The sequence below is a fragment of the Gymnogyps californianus genome, chromosome 1 (genome assembly GCF_018139145.2).
Source record: "Gymnogyps californianus isolate 813 chromosome 1, ASM1813914v2, whole genome shotgun sequence".
Lineage (NCBI taxonomy): Eukaryota > Metazoa > Chordata > Aves > Accipitriformes > Cathartidae > Gymnogyps > Gymnogyps californianus.
This window is the reverse complement of record NC_059471.1, coordinates 163,827,354-163,849,547: the sequence shown is the minus strand read 5'-3', so window position 1 is coordinate 163,849,547 and position 22,194 is coordinate 163,827,354. Positions and strand designations below refer to the sequence as shown.

The following is a 22,194-nucleotide window of genomic DNA, read 5'->3' as shown; positions in this document are numbered from 1 at the left end:
TACATATTTGCAGGTTGAGAAAATTCGCTCACTGAGTACCTGGAAGTTGAGTTTAATTTTCCTAAGTTTGTGGATGGAGGCTAGATACAGGGTTTTTTAAACAGCTCTTTTAAAATCTGAACACAGTCCTTGCTGCTGCCAATGAAGTCCTGGAGAAGCGGTTGTATCCATTGTCCTGCAATATCAATATCATGTCTTCTATCTTGCAGAGATTAACTTCTGATAACCTAGCCATTGAAAGACTTTCTGCAGGAGACTTAAAAACCAAATGAATCTAACATGCAACAGGGACATTTCTTTGCCCATTACCATTGACTCTAATTTGGTATTCTTTTCCCTCTTTTTATCTTAGATATTTGTAAATTAATGGTCACCCCAAGTTTGAGCTACTCTCTTCCAAAGTTAGATGATGCCACAAACAAAATTCAAAGGTGTTTGAATAAGTATGGTCCACCCTCTTGCTGCCTCATCTTGGCTAATGAATGAATCCAGACATTTAAATGAGAAGCCACTTCAGCAATATATAATAACACTCATTCCTTTCTGTTTACATGAAATTTGATGAACTGCTGAAACTAGGCTGAACACATTTACTCAAATTGCACAATCAAAAATCAAGAATAATACCAGAAGCCATTAGATCAGCAAAATATATCTTAGACATCTACTAATGCTTTTAAGGAAAAAGCTTTGGGGAGAAAACAATCTCCTCACTGAACGGAAAACTTAAAATTTCAACTGAAGTTTACAAAGCAGATTTTTTTTTTTAAGTTACGCTGAATCCAGACTTACCAAACAGGCTTCAGGCCCAGTAAGTTTATTGCTGTCTTACTAAACATGCTGATATGTGTGACCATCTCCAGCAACAGCACCTAGAGGTGCTAAAAATTCTTTCAGTTGGCTGGATTAACCTAATGCGATTTGAAAGGGACAGTCCTTCTAAAATGACAAAATGCGGTGTTAAGAAACAGGTCAAGGTTAAAACAAGGAACCAACTTGTGACTATGACAGGCAGGGTCAAACACAGAGCAGTGAGGATGCCACCACATCTCAGAAGAGCCCAGAAACACTGTGTCTGAGGCTAACTTAATAACCATTAACATAACACAGAAAGACTGTAACTGCTCAACAAACAGTTAAAAGAATGTAGTTTGCTATGGATTTGCTTTGCAAGTCAAAATGAGCAAGGAAGAGCATTGCTCTTTCCTTTCTCCATCTATTTTGGCGATATTTGTAAAATCCTTGCATTCATGAGGATTGTGCCTGCTTCTTCCCAAGAAAAAGTAATAGGAAGACTTTTATTTTCTCTACCTTACCTTAAGCATGGAGTCCTGAAGAGGACTTGAAGGGGAACTTGCTTGAAGGGGAGTAGGCATTTCTAATCTCTTTTAGGTCTACATTTATATTAAAGATTTGGTGATGTGAAATACTGTGTTTCCCCAAATATGAACATAGATTTGTGATAATATAGGATGATGAACGTGCCCCAGAAGTTATTCTCAAATGTAACTCAGGAAAAGAGCTATTAGGCTGTCCAGCTGCTGCTCTAGATGTTTTAACAAATGTGAGGCGGATCTATCAGAATGACTCAGAGGTAAAGGCAACGTCTAAACTTGTTGTTGGTATCTGTCACTAGGAAAATCCCAAACCCACACATGCTTTTATGTCAGTTCTAATGTATAATAATGCCTGGATTCTGGGAACTGGGATTGACTGGGCTGTTAGCCACTCAAAAACAATGTCACAAAATGCACAAAATGGGGTTTAATGGATGCACTATAGGAGGAGATGCTTTTTCTGACAGAAGTTAAATGACTAAAGTTAATTTTGACAGGCTTGAATAAAGTCTGAATTGCCATTTTTTAAATGCCAACTCTTCTTGTGTCATGCTGCTGAGTTTTTGTTGTTCTGTGTTGACATTGCTGATTTACGATTCCTAACATGAGTGAATTATTATATGTTGTGCACAACTCATAATAGAAAAACCTTTGTGGCCTTTAAATGTTACAGTAAGTCTGGACATCATTGTATAATGTTAACTTCTGTAATGCTGTGGCCAAGATGAGGAGGGAGGAGAAAGGGCAAGAAAACTCAATGCAAACTTTATTTACAGAAAGAATAAAGACACTTGCCCCCACAGTGAGATCCTTCAAACAGGCTCTTCATTCATCACCCAGTGAAAGAAGCAGCAGTTCAAGCAGCTATCAGAGACAGTGTCTTTCACAAAATGTGGAGAATGGGCCAGTTTACAGCTACACCATCCTGGAAGGCCAGAAGGCTGCAATGGAGGAGAAATTTGTGGATTTACCTTTGTTGTCCTGGCAGTGACTGGTGTAGAAGGTTTCCCTGCGTAGGATGATTTCTTGGGCAATGATCCCGTAGCTGTACACGTCACCCTTCTGAGATACATCAGCATGACGGAGATGCTCAGGAGCTGTCCACAGATCTGAAGATCCAGATGACAACAGGGGACGAGGTAAAGGGGGAAGGGAGAGAAGTAATTGAAAAAGGGTGATCCTTCTCAGAGCATCCATTGACTATAGTGATATTTCCTTTTACTCTTTCCATATCAAACCCAGAGCCCACAGGTACTGTTTATTTCCTACTTCAGCATTTTTCTTGAGAAGCTGACATCAATACAGGTTAGATAAACCTTTGATAGTTTTCAGTTGTCTGGGATTTGCTGACCCTACTATTTTCAACTGTAGATGCAGACCCTCACACCTCCAGAAAAGTTATGGTTATTGGCAATTAACTTGCTTTTCTTAGCTACCTTTCATGGGCTTCTTAGAAATAGCCTATGCATCTGTATAAGACCAAGGAATGCCAGTGCTATAAAAAAAAAGCTGAGCCATAAATTATTGAGCTAGATGCATGGAGCTTGTTATACAAGGTGTCAGATGAGAAGACTGTAATATTTCCCAGGGGCCTTGATATCATGAATCTATTGAAATAATTCTCAAGTGCTTTTGCGCCTGACATATTACTTGCTCATAACCACTTTCTTTCTACAGAAATTATTAATCTGTATTTCTAGTGCAACAAGCACCATTGTACCTCAAAACCAGAATGCTGCCTTGGTATGACAGTTTGTTACGACATGCTGGTGATGTATCATAACAGTGACCTGAACACAGTGACCCTGAAGACAGTGTTATGATATCAGGCTGCAACATCCAGCCACAATGAATCTGTAGATCTCTGTTGATCTTACTGTTGTGAAACAGTAAGTTTTCTTCAAGGAAAGAAATCTAGTAACCAGAAATTTTGAGGCTGCTTATGAGCAATGAAAGAAGAGAAACACATTACAATGTAATCATAATATAAATTTAAATATGAAATTTGTAAAATGAAGAATGAATAGAGCATTTACATTCAGTGCACTTTTCTTACTCTTTTTTACGTCCTCATTACTACTCTTGAGCATGTTTGTGTCTGAATGTAAAAATTTTCTCTCAACCCAGTTGCAACCACAGTTTCTTCTCAGATAATATACTGCAGTTATGGCACAGCGCTGTGCTTACTATACCCCAAGCTCTACTATACAGATTCAGATGACATAATTTCAGATGGGCTCATCTTTTCACTCAAGATCAAGTAAGAAGGAAAAGATGAGTAGAAAGGAGTGCTCAATTTTACAGAAATGTCCTATGAATATGAGATGAATAGAAAATGTAAAGAAAAGCTGTTAAAGTTATTCCAATCTGATTGAAGACATATTGCTAGATTCCTACCTAAGGAATGAAAAACATTAAGGTTATCACTGCATATCATTACAGATTTTTTTAAGGATGATCAGAGTCACAAGTGTTAATGTTAAAATTAAATCACAGAGCACTGTGGTAACACATGCATCTCATCAATGACAAGATCATGTGGTACTTAACTCCTTTTTTTCTTCACACAAGTTCAGCATTACTGCTGAAAAGAGCTGTTTGCGTGAAGGCCTTGGATGCTGAAAATGTTTCTTGCATCTCAGCCACATGTGAAACCTCTGTTTTCTAAACTATAAGTTGAAAATTCATCTTTCCTTTCCTTCTCACCTACACTGCCTAATTTCTTTCTCTACCTGCTAATAATTCTCTTTCATTGTGTTATTTAAGACAGTGTTTTCAGATATCATTTCCGTGATGGCTGCTACATGAAACAAAATCATATTGTGTGTTTTGTACTGTGTGCAAGGTGTAATTAGACCCTACTGGACTATGAATACAAGAAAATTCCATTAGGTTGGAAACTATGAAGGAGAGTCCAATTGGGTACTGTTTTTACCTTTCCTTGGAGGCAGAATTGAATTACAGCCAAAATCAGTGATCTTCACTACCATGCGATTGTCTACTACACAGTTTGTGGATTTGAGTCGACCGTGGACTTCAGTTTTGCTTGAGTGCAGGTAAGACATCCCCTGTGGTTGATAATAAAAGAGGAAGAAAGCAAGACTATGTGTGAGACCCTCAGCTGTTACCAGACTCAACAAGAATGTGAAGTATTAGTGTAATATCTGTCCAAGTAATGAAATGGCCTTCATCAGCAATGGATATGCATAAATCATAATTCCCTGTTATGAAGGGAAACAAATATTATTTTACAGAGGAGACTTTCTAAGATGACAGGAGCAGTCAATGTTAAGAAATTAGGATATGGATCATTGAAAGGATCATGTCATGGAAGACCATCCTTCCTCTTAGTTAACAGAAGTCTGACATAGCATCTTGGGTTTTGATAAAATTAGAACACAATTAAGCAATTAGGAAAATTTATTTCCTCCCCTGGAAGTTTTGATTTCACTTGCAATAAATGCTTTTTTGCTAAATTTAGTACAGATTTGTTGCAATGTCACACAAAAAAAGTGCTTCCAACTATATGTTCATCTAATGGACACCATAGGTGTGAGAGGAATTGCTCTTTATATCTGTATCATCTTTGAAGTTTACCATACACCAGAGACTTCATTCAGAAACATTGCAGCAGATCCTCTTCTGCAAAGCAGAGGGCTAAAGAGGGGTCAATGCAGAGAGTGTTAGATGATCCACTAAGGCTTATATAAGGCAGGGGATCAGATTAGACAATCATAAAGGTCTCTTCTGACCTGACTGATTATGATTTTCTCTGTTTTAGTAAATACGTATCAGCTATCCATGAGCTAAACTCGGAAGTGAGCACCATGAGGACTGGCCAATGCAGTTTCAGCTGTATTTCCTGAGATTCAGACTCTTGACTCACAACACACACAGGCATACAAAGGTGTGTAGTTTGCCCCTTTTTACTCATCACCTCTGAATTTATCTCATTCAGTCTAAGACACTCGAATACGGTGCAATACATGAGAAGGGGCCAGCACTGAGGCATAGCAGGAAAAGAACATTAGTAAGTGGGCGTAAACTGAAGAAGGGAGTAGGTATGCTAATTTGCACCCTCTTGCTATTATTTATTCTGTTTCATCTCTCTCTTCTGAACTACTTAAGCTCACAACTGCTTATAGCCTACTGCTGGTTGTTTTTCTTCCTATAGTCTTCTTTCCTGTAGCTCAGTATATGAAGCACAATCTATATTCTGTGGAAGCCAGAACAGGTACGTCATATCTGATTAGTTTCTTCTCTGAATGGTCTTCTACTTAGACTCCTACATGTATAGCTCATCCTTTTGTATGATAACTGGTAGATAGACTTTAATCAGGGTTACATAGCTCATGTGGTCATGAATACACTGTATGACATGCTGGGTTTTCTCTCCAAATACTGGCTACCCTTAATTGGGAACGGATCAGCAAATGCTACAAGAGATCACTGAGACATGAGCTGAGTTTTGGGCACAGTAGATGTATGTCTGAGACACAAGCAGCCTGCAAGAGATGCAATCCCTGGAGAATGTTGTTGGACTGGTTATCCTGGACCTATCTAGACCATGCCAAAATTTACAGAGACTGTGTGCATGCTATATCCAAGGAACACATTTCTTGATTAAGCAGCTTTTATCGTGCAGCCCTGATGACACTATCCAGGATGTTTTGCCTGCTTAAGTCCTATTTCCTCCAGCTGTGCCTTCTTCCAGCTCCTGCTTTCATCAGCCAGGAAATATACTCATTACTACAGCAGAATTCCCAATCAGTTTTGGCATCAAATGGCAGGCAAAGGTAATTTTGATTTCTTTATAGCAGGGCTTTCTTGTTAACAATTTCTGGAGGCAGAAGTCTTACAGACGTGCCTGATAAAATTTTCCTCTTTCCTTCCAACTATCCTATGCACCTACCTGAAAACACAGAACTTACTAAGAACCCACGATGTGATTTTCAAAATTTATAATGACTTTCAGTGCAGTACTCCTAAATCCTTGAGGCATTCTTGTAACCTCTGCTCTGAAGCTCTGAAGCTTTAGTTCTGACTGAGAACCCTTTTCCTGACACAATGCAAGAATATTACAATCCCTTGCACAATATCCTGCAGCAGCGCCTTATTTAAGAAATAGTGTTGCAACGACAGTGTATGCACTAATAACTGCAAGGCTGGATTACTGCAATTCCTTCATAGCAGACCTTTCATCAGAGCTTTTTGGTCACATGTAGCCAAATCCATGTAGCTACAGGTAGTGCCATCAGAGCTAGAGACAGCAAAGACAGCAAAAAGAAAGGAAAAAAAGGTAAATGGAGCAGTTTTAGGGCTTCCCCTTTGCCTGCCCCACCTCCTCTAGTGGACTGGGGGCTGCTCTAGGAATAGTCACTACTTGGCTAGCTGTACCAGGGAATAGAAATGATCCAACCTCTGTTCAGAAACACTAATGCAGCAGCTTCTGTGCCAGATGAAGAGCAGGCGAAGTACAAGGACTGTTTGGGCAATGGTAAAAGCAGAGTGTAGGAAAGTGGTGGTGTGGAGAAGGAGAAGCATGTCAAAACGAAGGCAAAGGAACTGCAGGAGCTGGTCATAGGGATTTTAACAGCCTGGAGAGCCGGGGCTGGGCTTGAAAAGGGCAGATGCTGGGATGAGAGGAACTGGAGCTGAAGGGCTACAAAGTGACTTATGTAAAGCAAGAAGCCTCAGGTAAAAATAAGACAGGATGCCTGGAGGTTGGGAAGCTGTGGTTTGGGAAAAGCAATACAAGAAGTTCATGGAAATGTCTAGGTCCCAGAGGCTCCACCACAGCATCAGGTCAAGGAATAGGAGAGGCTGGCAGATCATCCAAATGACAGTAAGTTTTCTCATATTCCTAGGTACATACAAGTTTTCAGGAAGATTTTGTGAACCATCTCTACTAACATGGCTAATAATTCTCAGGAGTCATTCCACAGAACAGATGCGGTGCGCCAACCATCCTCAGACTCCATGTCCCATCCCCATTACCAATGGTGCAGTGAATGACTGGTTGTGAAGTCCCAGTCCCAGTGCAGTCACCAGGCATTTGGTCACTCCTTTCAGAGGGACTGGGATTTCTCTCTCCTTCTTGTAAACAGAGCCAGTACTAATCCCTATTTTCTTAGGAGACATATGAAGGTGAACTGCAAAGGGTTAAGAAATACCATGTTTTTTGATATACTATAAGGAGGAAGGGAAACTCCACTTGCTGGTATTTAAAACGAAACTTAATGCTGAACATTAACTGAACTTGAAAGTCATTAACAAGGCCAACAAACTGTGACAATTTGGATTAAGGGAGCTTTAACAAAGAGCAAGATTTTCGATATCTCTTTAGAACAGACACAGTGGAATCATTCATCGTGGAGACCAAATCTGAACTGATGCACGTAGGGAAATGGGAGGACTGTCCAACTGCAAACCAGCAATAGGAAGAGGAGAGCAGTTGAGCACTAGCAAAAAGGCAAAGGTAATTCTCTACATTACCTGCAGAGGTATAATGAATTATTATGCCTGTGAATTATAAAGTTTCCTTAACTACCAGCTAAACAGATACAAGTCTCTAATGTAGAATAGAATTTCCTTTACCATTCATATTGAGTCTTCCTACCACAATGACCTAAAATGTAAAGATCTGTTGAAAGCTACTGAAAACCAGTCTTGGTTTCTGTACAGGATGAATTTCTTCTCTCTCGAACTGCCTGCAATGGATAGCTCTAGTTTCTAGTTGCTCACTCTAGTGAGTGAGAAAATCAGGATGCAAAATAAACCGTTTATTTAGAAAAAGTTTATCCTGTCTCTGGATACAAATTGGAATAATTCCATCATTTAAAAAGACACAGTCTTCCTTTCTATGCCTTACCTGAGGCCAGAGAGCAGTGTATTTTGCAGGTCTTGTGACTGCACAGGCCCTAGTAATCAGTGCCACTGGTCAACAGATTGTAACCTTCTGATCTTTGGGTCACATTTCTTTGGGGCATACTTTGTTTATTTATAAATAGCCCAAAGCCAGCTCTGGCTCCCATTTCCCCCTTCAGTTTGAGAGCCACTGGCTCCTCCTGCCTCATACACCTATCCCCAGAGGAGGAAAGAGTGGAAAGGCATACATCCTCTAGCAAGAAAAGGAGAAGACCCTGAGAGCTGCCCTTCTCCAGAGGATCCGTTTTGCAAGACAGGACAGGTTGATTAACATTGCACTGTCAGCAGCCCGCTTACCTTGGCAATATCGTACATGACGGAGATTTTAAATTCCCAGTCCATGAATGTGCCGTCAGGGTAGGAGATTTTATCATTTAAAACATCCTGTGAAGAGAAGAAAAGAGTAGTTCTCAACTGCATCAGGGAAAAAGGAGAAGATGAGATATGAGTATCTAAATAGCACAGCCTTTCAACCAGCGACTGAAAGAGGTAGCCCTTCATTTTTTATAGGGAGTACGTGCACTAGAGCAGGAGTTGACTCAGAAAATAGGGAATATGAAATATATTTTAGGTTTACACAGAGCTAGAAAATTCAGGACTCCAGAAAAGAGGTTTTTGTGTAAATAAAGGTAAACAGTGAAATTGCTTTTAAAGCTCAGTCTTTAATAAAGCAAAATAGCTGAGACAGAAATGGGCAAGGTGTGCAAAAGGAAGGGAAAGGAATTTCTGTGGTTTGTGCTCACAGTCCATTTCCTACCAATTTACTCATGGCCTTATAAGTTCAAAGTAGACTGTTCCATTATCTTAAAGTGCCAGTCATTTACAGTTCTTCCAGCCACTATGATTTCCATTGCTAAAAGTAAACTTCCATGAGTATGCCAGTTTACAAGAAAAGACCTAGAGATAGAGCTGTTTTTTGCTGCCTTGCTGTGAGTTTGTTCCAGAGACCACTGCTACTGATGAGAGTCTTTGTATGAACTCAGAAGCAGAGACCATGTGTGCCTGCAGAAGAGCTGATGCCATCATTACTTCATGGTTAGCACTGAAATAGTATTGGTAGTAATAAACCATAAGTCTTTCCATAGCTCTTGCCAGGCATCAATTTACCATTTCTTTTTATAAACAAAAATGAAGGGCTGTTGTCCCCTACAGCACAGGATTTGCCATATTCCAGCCTCAAACAGTTTGTCCTTTATGGACAATATGTGTCATGGTTTGACCCCAGCCAGCAACTAAGCACCACGTAGCCGCTCACCTCTTCCCCCTCCCAGTGGGATGGGGAGGAGGATCGGCAAAAAAGGTAAAACTCATGGGTTGAGATAAGAACAGTTTAATAAGTAAAATAAAATATAATACTAACTAATAATAATAAAAATATAATTATAATAATAATAATAATAATAGTAATGAAAAGGAATATAACAAAAAAAAAAAACCCAAGAAAAGACAAGTGATGCACAATGCCATTGCTCACCACCCGCTGACGGGTGCCCGAGCAGCGATCCGCCCCTCCCAGCCAACTCCCCCCCGGTTTATATACTGGGCATGACGTTCTATGGTATGGAATATCCCTTTGCCTAGTTCTAGGCTATGGCTGGCTATGCTCCCTCCCAGCTTCTGGCACACCTGCTTGCTGGCAGAGCATGGGAAACTGAAAAATCCTTGACTTAAGATAAGCGCTGCTTAGCAACAACTAAAACATCAGCGTGTTATCAATATTATTCTCACACTAAATCCAAAACACAGCACTGTACCAACTACTAGGAAGAAAATTAACTCTATCCCAGCTGAAACCAGGACAATACGGAATATATTCTTTTCTCTATCCTTTCACACTCTGGGGGCACTGTGGGGTCCACAAAGGCATCAGCAGAGACAACAGCTACAGCCTGGAAAATAAAAAGTTATATCCTATATGCTTCCAATAGGGGACATAATACAAATACTGGCTGTTGGTGTTGCCTGGGCAGAGCTCTGCCTGTACTTTTCCTTGCTTGCACCTCATCTTATCTTCTGGCTGCTGAGAACCATCAAACTGATGGCAGCCGCAGCAGCACCTAGGGAAGGCTGGAGAGAACCGAGCAAGGGAGAGGGGACTCAGAGTCAGAAACCTGCCACCACTTGCTCAGTCCATGGCTGCTGCATGAGGGCCAGAGACATAGAGATGGGGATTTTTTTTCTTACTTTGAAATTTGATAATTTGGATGTGGAAGGAGACCTGCAAAATTCTTTACCCGCAGAGAACCTCTTTCGCAGTACTCAGTCACCCCAAAGATCATGGTGTCTATCTTCACAGTGCCATAGAACTTGGTCAGGTTGTAATAATCAATCTGTAGGAGCTAGAGCAGAAACATTGCATCTATTTTTAAAAGCAATCATTGTTAGTTGAAACACAGGTCAAGGATACTTGTGACACGTGGTTTTTTATCTCAGGCCCTGATAAGATGTATGAGTTTCTTTTAAACCAGTGTGTACTTGAAGACATTTGTCATTCCAGAGCCCTCTGGATTAGGGAGATAAGAGTAGCTGCTGTTGGACACTGCAAGTTAATTCCAGAGCCCGCTGTAGTCTCCATTATTGCCTCTCTACCCAAACCTCCCAGTTGACCAGAATAGCCATTATGAGTGACAGAATGTTGTGAATCAGACAGTAAATGAGCAAGTAATAAACTTTTAATTATGCTGCATGATATTATGGACTTTGTCCATTTATATAGACAACTGTAGTTTACTTTTTGAGGTATTTTTAGAGCTTATTGAATTCACAGTATAGCTGTGTTGTGTAAAAAGGAGAACTATTCATTCAAAAAAGATGCAGTACTGCAGCCAAATTCATCTCTCATGTTGGAAAAGTCTGTATGCACAAGTCAGCAGAGAGTTACTTATATTTAAAGAGCTGCACTTGGCATTCAATAATAAGATTTAACTACAACATTCCGCTACTGATGAATTAGCACGATATGAGCAAAAAGAGTGCATTGCCTTTTAGCATCAGCTATAAAAATGTATTTAGCAAGGCCATATGACAGAGCATGAATTACTTCATTCATCCTCAGCTTCACTGGCATACAATTCAGACTCTGAACTGGTGATGAGGTCACACACACAAAGAGAAAGGTCATCAAGCAATATCCTTTGAGGAACTCATTACCCGTCCACCTCACAAACATGCACAAGCATATGCCTGTTGGAGTTGACAGCGGAAAGCAATGACTTCACTCATAGGCTCCATCCCACCCTGCAGTGTCCAGTTGCTACGTGCAACAGTTACCTTGTTCAGTTCTATTTTTTGCTTCTCTGAGAGATTACCATCGTTGTTTTTGAGATCTTTTAGGATCACCACCTGAAGAAAAAATAACAGTGGGGGAAAAATCATAGGTTTAGTGCAACAGCAATTCATCCTTCTTTTCCAAGAAATGTCCATACGAAGAGATACTTCAGAAACACCTGCCTGCTGCTTCGCTGTTGGAGTTTCAGTTAATCAGCTAATAAGTAACGGAGTTATATTTCCTTCAAAAGATTTACCAGGTAGATAGGAACTATTTAGAACTGTCAATGATGCAAATTTTAACTCAATATGAATATATCTCAGTCAGGCAGATAGCTCTACTGAATGTTCAAGAATGGCCCTGTAAATGGCCTGTTCTCCATTAATCCGTTAATCTCCTTGGTATCAAAATGTATCAAATTTCTGGTCCCTCTGTTTCTGCTTCTGTGCTTCTGGACTAGGCTAGGGGTTCATGGAGTCTAATATTTTGCCTCCTGTCAGTAAGCAAAATGCAAAGCACCTGATAGGGAATAAATGGCTTATTCCTTCCATAAGATCAAGCCATTTTGCAGGGTCGGGAGAGGTGGAATTATCTCTGGAGAGGAAAGACCTCCTCCCAGAAAGAGCCCTCCTAAGCCGAGGAAGGGAGCATGGACACTGCAGTCAGGTTACCTTCTTGTCATATTTGCCTTGGCGCAGTCTCTGGATGGTATCACCTCTCTTATCTTCATCTATCTGAGAACAAAGAAGAATAATTAACTTGCAATTATCACCTACTCCCCACTTGCCAGGTCCAGAGAGATAAGTAATGTCAGTGTGTGCCACACAGAGAAGCACAAGCCTCTCTCTAGGGAGTGCCACTACATGCCACAAAGTGTGGGACATCCATGCCACTCCCACGGCTGCTGGGGCCTCCGCCTGCTGCTTTCATGCTCTTGGGCGTTACAGAAGCATAACAAAGCACAGGGAAATAATTTGTAACAGTGGTGGTGTGGAAGAGACTGGAAATCAATATCCAGCCCGTTCCCCCACCACAAAATGAGCTTTACTGTTGGGAAACAGATATATTCTATTAGGGAGCGACAGATGGGGCATAATCTCTTTTTTCTTCAATACAGCAAGTAAGGGTTAAAAAAATTTAAAAAGAAATAATTTTAACAGAACCTAGTTCTACCAGAGCCATAGCCTGCATTGTAGTCAGAGCATGCCAACATGCCAGCATCGATGGTCTTTAGAAGACAGAATCCAACACCCAGCTTCAGGCATCATGCTTCTCTTACCTTCAAACTAACATGACTTGTCTCACTGGTCTCCAGAGGCAAGATTTCCTCAGGTGGTATATGGGACCATTTCTTCCACCGACGCTCATTATCTCTCCTGTACTTCCTGCAAAACGAGCCAACTCATTCAGAATATCCTCCCAGTGAACCAAAACCCGCAACAGGAGATTAGGACAGGGAAGCTTCCAGTGTCAGGATGACACAAAGATGGAGTGTCAGGTGGGCAAGGCTTGAGCACAAGCCCTGTGGCTCTCGTACAGTTTTCCAGTTTGAGGCTGCTCTAATTCCTTTAGCTTTGGGAAAGCCTAAATGCTCATTCAATTCCATAGATGTAGCAGAAGAACAGAACAGATTTTGCAGAACAACTGCTAGGCAATTGCCAGAGTCTCAAAGGAGGTCAGAACAATTTAAAGCACAAAGGGCCGTCTGGATTTTATAGTCTTCTGCTCTGTGTTATTGAATGTACTCTGAAGGGAGGTCCCACAAACAAATGCAAGCCAAAGGAAGTCCTGGCATCAATGCTGGATGGTAAGAACTGGTGTGAATACAATGCCAGGAGAGGAGGTAACAACAGTGTTGAGATGAAATGCCTTTTTGTGCGTGTCCCTTGTATTCTGAACATTTTGTAAAAATGAGGGAAGAGCCCTCGGAACAAGGAGAAGGAAACTGCTGTCTCCCTTGCAGAACTTCAGAGCAGACACTGTCTTCTCTTAGAGAAAAGCTGCAGGAAGACTAGCACTCATCAGACTGCCCACTTACCCATGCAAGTCCTTCCTCTATTAAAAAAAACACAGGACTGACTGGAGAGACTGCAGGGGAATCCCGAGACCCTGATGACTGCTGGCAAATGCTTCAAATGGGAGAACCCATGGTATTGACTAATAACACAAATATGCCCTTTTCCAACACATTTTAACTCACACATGTATAAGAAAAGGGAGACCAATAGTTGTGGTAAGAACTGTTTTTCTCAGTTCAATCTCATAAGCTGTGTTGTATCACCAGGATGCACTGCAATTCAAACTGGTGTCAGCTGGTGTTTCAGTACATATCAAACTGAATGAAAATCTACTAGGTCTAATATTTAGTTATGTGTTTTTCAGGACTTTGCCTTTTTACTTAGCAGTCAGAACTACACAGGGAGGTGTGGGATAGTTCAAGCATCCTAGAAACTTGGGAGATAAAGAAGGAATAATGAGGCATTTTGTTCATTTTCATAGCTGAGCCTCTCTTCTCCTTTGCTTGTTAGGGGACAATCTTTGGTAGCAATTATAGTTGAGAAATTTGCTATTATTTCAACACTAAAAGGGCAAGCTTTATTCTAAAAAATCCTCAGGAATCTCTTCTATATTTGATGCTTGGGAATATTACAGTGATATGTATACAATAATAATCTAATAATCTAAACAGAATCTTTAGATTTTATGCATCTGCAAATATGGAAGAGTACAGAACCTTTTAAAACAAATCCAAACTGTCTCCAGACAAATTTTTATCAATTTTCATAGCCATTACAAACTTTACCTGTGTCATGGTTTAACCCCAGCCATCAACTAAGCATGATGTAGCTGCTCCTCCCTCCCCACTCCCAGTGGGATGGGGAGGAGGATCGGAAAAAAGAAGTAAAACTCATGGATTGAGATAAGAACAGTTTAATAACTAAAGTAAAATAAAATACACTACTAAGAATAATAATAATATCATAATAATAATTGTAATGAAAAGGAATATAATGAAAAAAAAGAAATAACACCCAAGAAAAGACAAGTGATGCATAATGCCATTGCTCACCACCTGCTGACCGATGCCCAAGCAGCGATCCACCCCTCCTGGCCAACTCCCCCCAGTTTATATACTGGGCATGATGTTCTATGGTATGGAATATCCCTTTGGCTAGTTTGGGTCAGCTGTCCTGGCTATGCTCCCTCCCAGCTTCTTCTACACCTGCTTGCTGGCAGAGCATGGGAAACTGAAAAATCCTTGACTTAAGATAAGCGCTGCTTAGCAACAACTGAAACATCAGTGTGTTATCAACAGTATCCTCACACTAAATCCAAAACACAGCACTGTACCAGCTACTAAGACAAAAATTAACTCTATCCCACCTGAAACCAGGACAACCTGTCTGTTTATATGTTAGTGCTTAGGTGTGGCAATGATTAGCTCTTCCATTTCTTGAGTAAAACTGGATGTGTAAGAGTTGTATACCTTCATCTTTGATTCTTCCCTTGTGAAAAGCTTTAGTTAGCAAGGCAGATTGGTCCACTCAAAATAAGAGAGCCTGGGTAGGATCTGTTTCTAAACAAGTTTTCTTAAGACCTGATTTTCTCACTTTTTCTGAAGTTCTCTAATATATAGCAAAGAGGGATGCTGAGCTACTGAAAACAGATGCACAGGTAAGACAATTTTTTTAAATATGAAAGAAAACCATATACTTTGGAAATGGGGTGGCAAAAGGAGACATCATTGATTTCTATTTCTCCTTTTTCCATCATGATAAAGTTGAACTGTGTTATACTTAGGAAATTCTAACTGTTAGAAAAGTCGGTATGCGAGGAGTTGGACTGAGTCGGAGGAAACTGAAAGACAGGGTGGATCCATGCAATGAAAGCACCCAAACCTTATGGTGTTTTGATTCCTACAGTGACTCAAGACAAATACCTCCTTCTAGATTGAACTTTTATGTCACCAATAGGTTAAAGAAACATAAGTGAACCCCAAGTAAGCTGAAGATGGGCAGTAAGTGGAAAAAGTCTGAAGACTGGTCTGAGATACATGTTTCCGTGTATGTATAGGATTCAGAGCTTTTTAGCAGATGAAAAAACTCTGAGCCTTGCTGCATCTTCTCCCTTGATTATTAACCTGACATAACAACGCTATGGATGCAAACACTACTTGGCATATACTAAAGAGTTCACACTGAGGGCAACCACCCAGGTATGCAAAGTAAGCTAATTAATGGCTCTTCAAGGAGAGTTCAAAGGCAGGAAAACTGTTCAAGGACAAACAGAGGGCCAAAGGGGTTGGTACCTTAGAATCAGCAAAGAGATGATCAGAACCAGAATCACAATTCCCGTGAGTGTAAAGACAGCAACGGTCAAGATGTGTGGGCCTGCAGAAAAGAAAAACTGAAAAATAAACAACTTGACAAAAGACACTGAAAAACATTATTACATTTAAGAAATTACCCTTACCCACACATGTGCAAGTCACAGTAGCTGAGCAGGGATATTCTTTGGTCACATCCAAATTGAGAGGCTTTGGTAAAGTCCAGCACTGCCTAGAGATGACACGTGCCTGCCTCTTTTCACTGTGGGATGAAGCATGACCCAGAGCAGTGCAGTCTTACATCCCCACCTGAGGCATGGGCACTCTGTAGGGACACTCAGGTGGGACGTGGATTTAACAGCACTAAATCTCACATCAGCTCAGCAGCAGAGTTTCCAGGTGTTCTCCTCTTTAAAAACAAACTAGGGTAGTCCGGGAATAAAGCTGACTTTTCTTAGTAACCACATTTTAAAAAATTAAGCAGCCAGATTTCTCCTTTCAATAACTTCTTAAGAGTGGGTGGTGGAGGCAAACCTTGGGTACAACTCTCTGTGGGATAGGGATGTAGATGGGGTAAGCAGTTGACCATTTGAAATCAGAGTCATTGGCAGGCCAATAACATTGTTTTCCCCCAGCATACCCAGGGCGTAATGCAAAATGGGCTCTTCACTGACTTCTTTGGGTAAGGCTTTCTCTGAACTGGGGAACAAATGTTTGGTCCCTATGGTTTTTATCATTAAATACAATACTCAATGATGACTTTCTGATTCAGACTTTATAACATATGTCTTTTCCTTTCCAGTCCTGCTGGGTACCCACCCAGTGAGAAAGACATGCCTCTTTGACAGTGAATTTTCCACCACTACCCATACCTTTGTCACTCAGAGTCTTTACTGATATAATTTGCTTCAGGGTGGGATACACCTGAAGACACAGCTTCCACCCAGAATTTCAGCTGATACACAGTACAGCCACTTGTGGATTTGAAAAGCATTTCTCGTGAGAACTTGTTATCCAAGAAGAGGTCAAGATGAAAATCATGGTACAGCTTTTAACATACACAAACTTTAGTGCAGAGCTTCGTCTGGTGGCCACATATCTAGAGTGTATCTACTCTACTGAGCAAGTCTCTCAGGCAAAGAAGGCAGAGGAGAACCTAGTTTTGCAGATTGCCATGTTGGTTATGGACAGTAAAAGAGCTGAGCTACTTAGCCTTACTGAGGCTAATGCACTTCTGCATGTGCCCAGAAACAGAAATAAAGGCACACAGGAAAACGATAAAGGGTAAAATTTAATAAATAAATAAAAAGCAACAAGACACACACTAGCTGCCTCCAGAATCAAACACCAGCTTGGCAGGGATTTTGAACATATCAATGTAAGTGTCTGCATCTGACACAGAATTCAGTTTAGGAACTCTGGATTTTGGATCCAGCTTTCTGGTTTTGATTTTTTGTTCTGTGTATCACGTCTCCCCACCTTCTTTCTGTGTGTTCATCCCAGCATCAGTCTCAAGGCCTCCTAGTAACTTAGTATTAGTCTGATGCTCTCCACTGAAAACTGTCAGTACTACCGTTTCCCTCCACCAAGGAAGGACATTAAGTTACCACTATAAAACGACATACACATGAGAATGTGCAAAGCCATTTCCTACGAATTCTCTAAAACTTAAGCTTTGTGAATGGTGGCTTGCAACTTAACAATCAGCAGGCTGAAGTTGCCCATGGAAGCGCTGTGGGACCGCAATTTCCCGTTCCTGAGGCTCTGCTACCACCTCCTGGCTCTTAGTATTACAACACACAAAGAGAGAGTGCATCACAAGTTTTCAGGTCCTCTGGAACCAGAAACGTTTGTGTATTGAAGGCTGACCTTATCCATGTTTAGAGTGAGGGTTCAAACTTTCTGAATAATGGCAAAATGTGAATGAAGCTCCTTTTTTTAAGGGATGCCAGGAGGAAGGAGGGTAGCAGAACTGGGTCAGCTGTTCTCAATTACAGCTTAGGAAGGAGCAGGGCTCTGGTTGCTGTGTTTGTTCACCTCACTTGAGGAAAAAACATATTTCTGGTTGAAAAGTTTTGACTGGCTTTGGCCATACTTAAACTTACTTAAACTTTGGCCGTAAAAAGTTGCCCTTTGGGGGAATGTATACGTTTAGAATCACACTGAAGGAAGGTTTATTTTTTAAAAATGTGAAAACAAAATAATCAAGTGCCTGTGGGAGGTGGTTTTACTTTGATTTAGTGTAGCTTGGCCACAAATTCAGGCCTTCATTAAGCACTGAATGTTAAGCTACTAGTTTGTAGACACTGGCTTTCTGTAATTCCCAAACATTTTTCTTTTGCCCTTGTTCAGCAGCTTCAAACAAAGATGTACTCAGGGGAATGTTTTAAAGACACAGAGATCCTCTGACAACACAGCATGTTGTGGGGACCACGGGATGAATGAGAATGGGACTGGAGCAACACTGAGAAGGCTGGGGCCAAGCAGCAAGCCCTAATTTGAAGCCATCTGATTTACTTTACTGAGGAATAAAAGTGTTTGAATCCATGTACCACCTTACTGTCAATGGACTTCTAGTTATCAGAAGGTCTTTGTTCCTCCAGTTATTGGTTTGCATTGTAATATTCCCTAGTGGAGGTAAGCAGTACAGTAAACTAATGGAGGCCTTTAGCAGAGACATTTAACAGTGGCACCTTTGGACATTCACTGATGGGAATAACTCAGGTGAAAACTAACCCAATGTGCACTAACCCTTGCAACCACCACCACTGCAATAATTTTTATCCTGCATATCATACCCTGAAGAAAATACCTTTCCATTGCCAGTCACCATGTGGCAGCAGTCTACATGGGGACACAATCCCGATCTGCTCAGACTGACAAGGCTGTACTCTGCTATGCTGAATTACAAGGGGGTTCAACTGTTCTATCCAGGAGTCACCAAAAACTCAAAAGAAGAGGAGGTGGTGATTTCTGGGATTTCAGATTTAAAGTTTGAGTGGAGATAGAGCAATAACCGAGTTTCCCATTGCCTTTCTGCAAGGAGCCAGCTCATCTAAGAGACCCCTCCAGAGAAGCACCTTGAATCTGCACAGTGCTGTGTCCTCTCCCCAGCTCCCTATCCTACAACAAGGATAAAGGGGCAAGCAGAAGCCACCATGCTGCATCAGTGACACAGAAATGCAGAGTCAGATAACTCATCATCACCTGAACTCTGCTGCCTTTCCTGAACAGTCTTTCAAACAATAATTCACACCACCACCATCTTCTAGTGAAGGTTTTATATTCAGGGGTGACCTCTTCCAAAACACACCATGGTATTCCCCACAATCACTAGTACAGTATGGAGTCTATGGAAGACTTAGTAGCGCCTGAACAGAAATGCAGGTTTAGAATTGGGCTGGATGCAGAGAACATGGGGGGCTGGGGCAGGGAAAGGAAAGATGCTGTTCTGCCCCCAGCTCCTGGCATCACTGGCTGTGGGCAGTGTGAAGGGTGCTGGATTGCACAGCAGGTGGATGTTAGGACTGTGTGACTTGTCTTCAAAGAAGAGGTAGGTTTAATGGGTGTCTCACCAGTGCCTGGAGTATCACTGGGCAGCTTGTGGTTCTTCCAGACAAAATCCGGACTGGTAGTCGTCATGTGAGTCTCATTCTTTTGAGTGTTGAAATACAGAAGTGTTCTGAACTATGGGTGTAGGAGGGAAGAAATGCAGTCAGTAGCTGTGCTCTCCCTCTTTTGTCCCTTGCTTCAAACTACCCTTAATAAATATATTGCCCAAACTTGAAGTAATTCTTGCTCTTTCTGCTACAGTGGTGCATACCTCAGCATAGCCATATGTTTGGCTGCCATATTCTTCCTCATTCCTCCCCTCTCTCTGAAAAGAAATGTATCAGTCCCACAAAATACCAGCTGCACTTCACTTACTGAATCACTAGATGACATCAATCCTGTCAGTCTCCAGCACACCTCTCATGTCCCCCTCCTGGCATGCACAGCATGCCTGCACACCACCACTTCTGCTGTAGTTATTGTCATCATTCTTATGCAATAGTACAGGGTGTTTTGTTCCTCCTTTCATATAAAAGGTCGAACAGTTGCTCCCTGGACATACGTACATGATTTGAAGTCTCTGACGTGTACAGCAGGGTCAAATTAGTATCAATGTCTCCAAATTCATCTAGAGCCACAGGACCCAGTACACCTGTGGACACAAGGAATTAGTCAGAGGGCTTGCATTCTCAGAAACACAAATATGTGGCAGGAAGGATGGGATAAATAAAAGGATTTCTGATGCTCGGGATATTTTTCTTCTTCATGTACATGCTAGAATACATATCAGCTTAGTGTGGCGCTACTTCTCTCTTAATAGCATGCTACATTTTCTCTACAAAATCCAATAAAAGGTGTTGAACTGACTGCACTGAAAAGGAAAGCCTCCCTGAAGCTATAGAAAAATGTATTTGTCAGGTTTACTTCAACATACCAAGAATGTCGGAGTAACCTCCCTTGAAGGTACCATTTTAGAATTGAGAAGGGAAATTCATAGAATCACAGAATCATAGAATGGTTTGGGTTGGAAGGGCCCTTAAAGATTATCTAGTTCCAACCCCACTGCCATGGGCAGGGACACCTTCCACTAGACCAGGTTGCTCAAAGCCCCATCCAACCTGGCCTTGAACACTTCCAGGGATGGGGCATCCACAACCTCTCTGGGAAACCTGTTCCAGTGGCTCACCACCCTCACAGTGAAGAACTTCTTCCTTGTATCTAATCTAAATCTACCCTCTTTCAGTTTAAAGCCATTACCCCTTGTCCTATCATTGCCTGTTTCCACCTGCAGTTTGAATCTATCAGCAAGAAAGGAAATATAGGGATACTTTCATTCCCCTTACTCTTTTGAGAGCTACCTGCTTGGCTCTAATAATATTATTTTAACCAGGTTCTTTCTCCCTTTAACCTCCTGCCTCTGTATGTCAGCAAATGTGCAGATTGAGAAATTGCCTATGTAGCACATTCCAAGGATTTTAAGGTGGAACTTCCTAAGTCCCTCAGCGTGGCTTGACTTTGGTCTCATGAAGTCAGTCATTTCAACAAGAGCACAAGCTTAGCCAATGCCCACCAATCCTGAAAGTCTCACCTTCATTTTTTCCCTTCTTTTTTCAGGAGAGTCTTTTTGATCAGCTTCAGATTGCTCTTTTGCTGCTGTTGCTGATGACTTATTTTATTTGTCCTGAAGTTCATCATCATCATTATTTTAGTTCAGGAATTAACCTTCTCCCTTTTCACCTCAAAAACTGATGCTAAGTTTTTCATGGTCCACCTTCTTAATATCAAAATAATTATTGTATGAACTCCCTACTCTACCAGCCTCCAGCACAAGAAAGAATAAAAGTGGTTCAACACCTTTCACTTTTAGGATTTTTTTTTTAAAACTAAACCTATAACTAATGTGGAGCATTACAGTGCATGATTTATTTTGGATAAGTAAAAAAGCTTGTGCAACTTACCTTTCAAATTTAGAATGAAACTGAAGAGATGAGTTTACTGATATTCAAAAAAGGATGCTATCTCCAGGAGGAATTAGTAAACTATATTTTGCTAGGTTTAGGATACCATGGTTAAAGCAAAGATAAGCCCAAAACCTGTTAGGCCATATTAGCAAAATCTGGGAAACTTCTACACATGTTTGCTGAAAGCAGGTGGGACATAAACACAAAGCTTTGAGTCGTCGGACATAAACACAAAGCTTTGAGTTGTCATTTTGGTACAGATCTCTGATGTGAAGCGACGCTGGGACTTTGCTCCCAGAGGGGTAATGTTGTCACTTCTTTGTGTAAGTCTTGCCTCTGTCTTTTCCTAATGATCGAATTCTGTGATTTTAAGCTTGTGGCCTACAAAAGCTTACTGGTGCTAGACAACCTGTGAGAGGAACAAGAAAGTTGACTAAGAAGAGCCAACCCATTGCCAGCTGGCTTACACTCACACTGCAGGCACCCAGGCCTACGATGGCTTTGTAAACTGGAAAAAGGTTGAAACTACTTCATTAAAGCTTAGCTAAGTGGACTTCCGAGTCATTTTGAACATCAATCATATTTCATACGTACTGGTCTCAAGTCAAGACTAGACCTTTGGGGAAAAGCGTAGAAATGCCACTGTCACGAATTAACAACCTGAATGCCAGGTCGTCTCTGGAGGAAGCATGGACTCTGAAACCCACCCATATGCTTCACTCTTCCAGCTCCTTTCTCATTTTCCAAAGTCTCCCTATAAAGAGTTCAGCTCTTTGTCAAAAGAATGACACCACCTTCAGGTCCTTGTCCCTGTCCTCCATC

At 41.1% G+C, this 22,194-nt stretch overlaps 1 protein-coding gene across 1 annotated transcript in view; it reads right to left on the bottom strand.

The window, feature by feature from the left end:
• Window positions 1-22,194, bottom strand: part of GUCY2C (guanylate cyclase 2C) — a 48,327-nt gene that overhangs the window by 11,488 nt on the left and 14,645 nt on the right. The window contains exons 9-18 of the mRNA XM_050903784.1: window positions 19,978-20,063; window positions 19,435-19,546; window positions 15,842-15,923; window positions 12,812-12,917; window positions 12,204-12,266; window positions 11,535-11,606; window positions 10,499-10,603; window positions 8,562-8,648; window positions 4,273-4,405; window positions 2,309-2,446 (exon numbers count right to left, since the gene is read on the bottom strand). Of these exons, the coding sequence (XP_050759741.1) occupies window positions 2,309-2,446; window positions 4,273-4,405; window positions 8,562-8,648; window positions 10,499-10,603; window positions 11,535-11,606; window positions 12,204-12,266; window positions 12,812-12,917; window positions 15,842-15,923; window positions 19,435-19,546; window positions 19,978-20,063 (984 nt within the window). The remainder of the gene's footprint in view (window positions 1-2,308; window positions 2,447-4,272; window positions 4,406-8,561; window positions 8,649-10,498; window positions 10,604-11,534; window positions 11,607-12,203; window positions 12,267-12,811; window positions 12,918-15,841; window positions 15,924-19,434; window positions 19,547-19,977; window positions 20,064-22,194) is intronic.